This window comes from Pogoniulus pusillus, chromosome 2 (genome assembly GCF_015220805.1).
Source record: "Pogoniulus pusillus isolate bPogPus1 chromosome 2, bPogPus1.pri, whole genome shotgun sequence".
NCBI classification, from domain to species: Eukaryota; Metazoa; Chordata; class Aves; order Piciformes; family Lybiidae; genus Pogoniulus; species Pogoniulus pusillus.
The window spans coordinates 40,751,572-40,755,242 of NC_087265.1; the positions used below are offsets into that span (position 1 = coordinate 40,751,572).

Below are 3,671 nucleotides of genomic sequence, written 5' to 3' on the forward strand. Positions count from 1 at the left end.
TCATTAGGTCCAGACGTCTAGCCATCTCAATGGTTTTATTATACCACGGTTCTTCCTGTTTTAAAAGAATTATAGGTATCTTCTCGACAATAGATGGGAAGCAATGCAACACCTTTTCCTGGCATTGCATACTTTTGCCTTCCCCCCCCCCCCCCCCCCCCCCATATAGAGATTTAAACAAAACCCAAAAAACATTAAACAACAAGTCTCTCAGCTCTACCCTTCTTAATCTTCCATAAACAAAACTGCTCGTAAATATTTACGGATCCTTCATTTTAATGGTTTCTCTTTAAACAAAATTGGTGGGGGTTTTTTGTTTGTTTTTGTTTGGTTTTGTTTTGTTTTTTACAATGAAATTAATCTCAATTATCTTCATAAAGTCTATGTGTGTTTATAAACGCAGAAGGCACTAGATGCGCTGCTGAATGAGCTCTCGCCCGCAAAGCTGAACGTTTGGAAGCCGTCATGTCCCCTCAGAGGTTCCCAACCTTTAGATTAAAGGGCGCAGAGGTTAGAAATGGACCCTGGCCCTTGTCAAGTGGAAAAAAAAAATCTAAGGGAACAGACATTATTTTGATCCATGAGCTCTGGAGGACCGGTGCGGAAATATTTCCTGAATTATCCCAAACGAGCACTGGTGTTTCAAAGGCCACTCGTAGAGGAGGCATCAGGGATCTGAGCTGCAGCTGCACACCTATGCAGCGCGCCCGTGGCTGGCCTCTCCGTCGCTGACCGCCAAGAGCAAGTATCTGCTAGGCAGAGAGGGAAGTGATTTTCCTTCGGCCGTTGTGGCTGCCAGGGTTTCTGCTACCCCAGCAGCGTGACCAGACTTCCCTCTCAACCCAGCCCGGGCTCTGCGGAGCTGCGCGGAAAGGTCACGGCGCGGAGCGCATCGCGAGGCACACACAGATTTCTCTGTTCACCGCATCGCTGTCGTTCGGTCACGGCAGACTTTATTGTGTGATAACTGACAACAATTACAACAAGTCCGTATTTCGAGACACGGGGTGGTTAATCAATACAACAGTCAACGGGGGCAGGGACGCAGCTAGCGGAGGGACTGGGAGACGTTAGGCCTATTGCGAACGACTTCAAGGATAAGACAACCTCCTAACAGTGTGCTAAAGAAAGGGCACAGCTCGTGGCCTCGCTGTGGCATCTATTGTGAAGGAGCGAAAATAAGACCTAGAAAGCAGAGGTCTAGGGCAAGGTTTCCTCTTGGTAAATCGTGGACAGCACAGCACCCCCACTGATTTAAGGGACTGCAATTTATTATATATTTTATTATCGTAATTATAATTTATTTCTTTATCTTAATTTTGCCAAAGTAACTATCTAGACTACACCACTTTTAAGAAACATGTCGAACATTTAACATCAGAGAGAATTCCCGAAGCTAATGTGCACTCACAATACCAAACGGTCTGGGAAGGAGGAGAGGGGATGAAGCGACTCTGCAAAACACTTTGTCGAGCAGGACAAAATTTCCCAAAATACCTAACATAGACCACGTTTCACTTCTATCTAGAAAACAAAACAAAACAAAACAAACCAACTAACCAGCAACAACAAAAAACCCGAACCCAACCAAATTTAAAAAACAAACAAACAAACAAAAAAACCCAACCCAAAAGATTGATTTAAAGTTCCTAAGTTCCTGGGCTGGGGGGCTCTGGGAGAAGCAAGAGGAGGAGGAAAATAGTCTAGGGAGCAGGGGAAGAATAAAAAACAAACAAATAAACAAACAAAAACCAAACCAACCAAACAAACAAATAAAACCCCAAACCCTCAACCCCCCCAAAAAAACCCAAAGTCAAAACTAAAGCAATATTCTCTAACTGCATTTCTACCCCGTCGTTAGTCTCCTTTACTGCCTTTTTCCTTGTTCATCTTTTTCATTTTCATTCTTCTGTTCTGAAACCATATTTTGACCTGTCTCTCTGTGAGATTTAAAATCCTAGCTACTTCGTAACGGCGGTCTCGAGTGAGGTACATGTTAAAGAGAAACTCCTTTTCCAGTTCCAGAGTTTGATATTTTGTGTAGGGACAACGCTTTTTCCTCGTTGAACGAGCGTGGATCCAGTTTGCTGCAGGGTTGTCTGGAAGAAGGGAGGCATATAGGGGGCGGGGGGTTGGGGGGGTGGGGGGGAGAGAGAAAGGTCGTTAAATTAATTTAACGAAGGATGGACTGTTTTCACAACTTTAGAGGAATTATCATAAAAGCCTTAATGTCCCAGTCTGTTTACTGTACAAATGATGTCTTGATGGTAGGTGGTTATGTGGAGTCTTTTATGGGTGCTTGTTGCTGCATGCGCTGGGGTAGGCGTCTAGACGTTTTTATAGGTTAGTAAAACTATCAGTTTTGCACATTGGAGCCTTACAGGTTTCGGCAATAAATCAAAAGGGTAATTTCTTTCTTTCTTTCTTTCTTTCTTTCTTTCTTTCTTTCTTTCTTTCTTTCTTATCTGCCTTGCCCCCCCCCCCCCCTTTTTTTTTTTCCTTTCTTTTTTTTTTCTTCCTTTTTTTTTTTTACTTACTTGGGTCAAGTTGCTGCTGTTTCTCCTCCTTCAAATCGCTGCTTGGGCTGGGGTTGTGGCTGCAGGCGGCGGGGTCCTTGGAGCTGCCGGCAGCCGCCTTCTCCCGGGGCTCCTGGAGGAAGGAGGTGCACGTGTAGTCGGGCACACCGATCCCTTGGGACTCCCGGGACGAGGAGCACTCAGTCCTTTTGGAGGAAGAAGAGGAGGAGGAAGACGAGGAAGACGAGGAGGCGGCTGCTCCAGTCTCCGGCTTTATCCCGTAGTGGCGCCCGTTGGAGGAGCCGGAGCTGGACGCTGAACCACCGCCACCGCCGCTGCCGCCGCCGCCGCCGCCCGGGAAGCCCGGGAAGGGCTCAATCCAGGAGCGCACGTAGCGACCGGCGTCGGCTGCCCCTAAGTGGGGCTGGTGCATGTAAGGATGGTAGATCCCGGTCATTGCCGCAGATGGCTGAGGGTGCACTGTGGACCAGGAGGTGGAGAACACGGTGGATTTTGGTGCAAAGCTACAGGAGGAAAAATCTGAACTCTCTGCAACACCTGATGGCCTGGAGGTCGCACTGTGACCTCCCTGGACGAATCTACTCCCGTAAACTTCTTCGGTTTCATGGCCTATGAGAGAATCGACATAATAGTTACTTATAGTGCCACTAGACGACATTTTAGGCTTCCCTCTTAGTCATATAAAAGGTTACACTGTTAACTGTATATGATACCCTCCCGGAGAACAATCGTAGTATTTTGCAGACTGCAACCCTCAACCATTGGTTGCGGGGCCCACGTGATCATATTTACCAATACTGCGAGTAAATCAATCCGCTAAACCGGGGCTGCTGTGATTAAAAAAAAATCATCATCAACAATGGCCCGGCGCAGCGCGCCGCTCCTGCCACCGCACCGCCCGCCTGTCTGCCCTGCCTACCCGCCCGCCTGCCCGCCTTGCCCGTCTGTCCTGCCTGCCCTCCGCTTTGCCCGCCGGCCCTGCCTGCCCGCTCGCCCTGCCCGCTTTCCTGCCCTGCCTGCCCCCCTTGCCCGGCTGCCTGTGTTTCCCGCCTTCGCTGCCCGCCCGTCTTGCCCGTCTGCCTGCCCAGGGTGCGGCGGGCGTGGCCATGCCGGCAGCCCACGGCGGCGGCGGGC

At 49.1% G+C, this 3,671-nt stretch overlaps 1 protein-coding gene across 1 annotated transcript; it reads right to left on the reverse strand.

Annotated features, from left to right (window-relative positions):
* Positions 1-951: 951 nt before the first annotated feature.
* On the reverse strand, positions 952-3,355 carry HOXD9 (homeobox D9). The gene is made up of 2 exons (XM_064167320.1): positions 2,538-3,355; positions 952-2,099 (listed from the first exon to the last, which is right to left on the reverse strand). The coding sequence occupies exons 1-2, from the start codon at positions 3,193-3,195 to the stop codon at positions 1,858-1,860; spliced, it is 900 nt and encodes a 299-aa protein (XP_064023390.1). The 5' UTR covers positions 3,196-3,355; the 3' UTR covers positions 952-1,857.
* Positions 3,356-3,671: the final 316 nt, after the last annotated feature.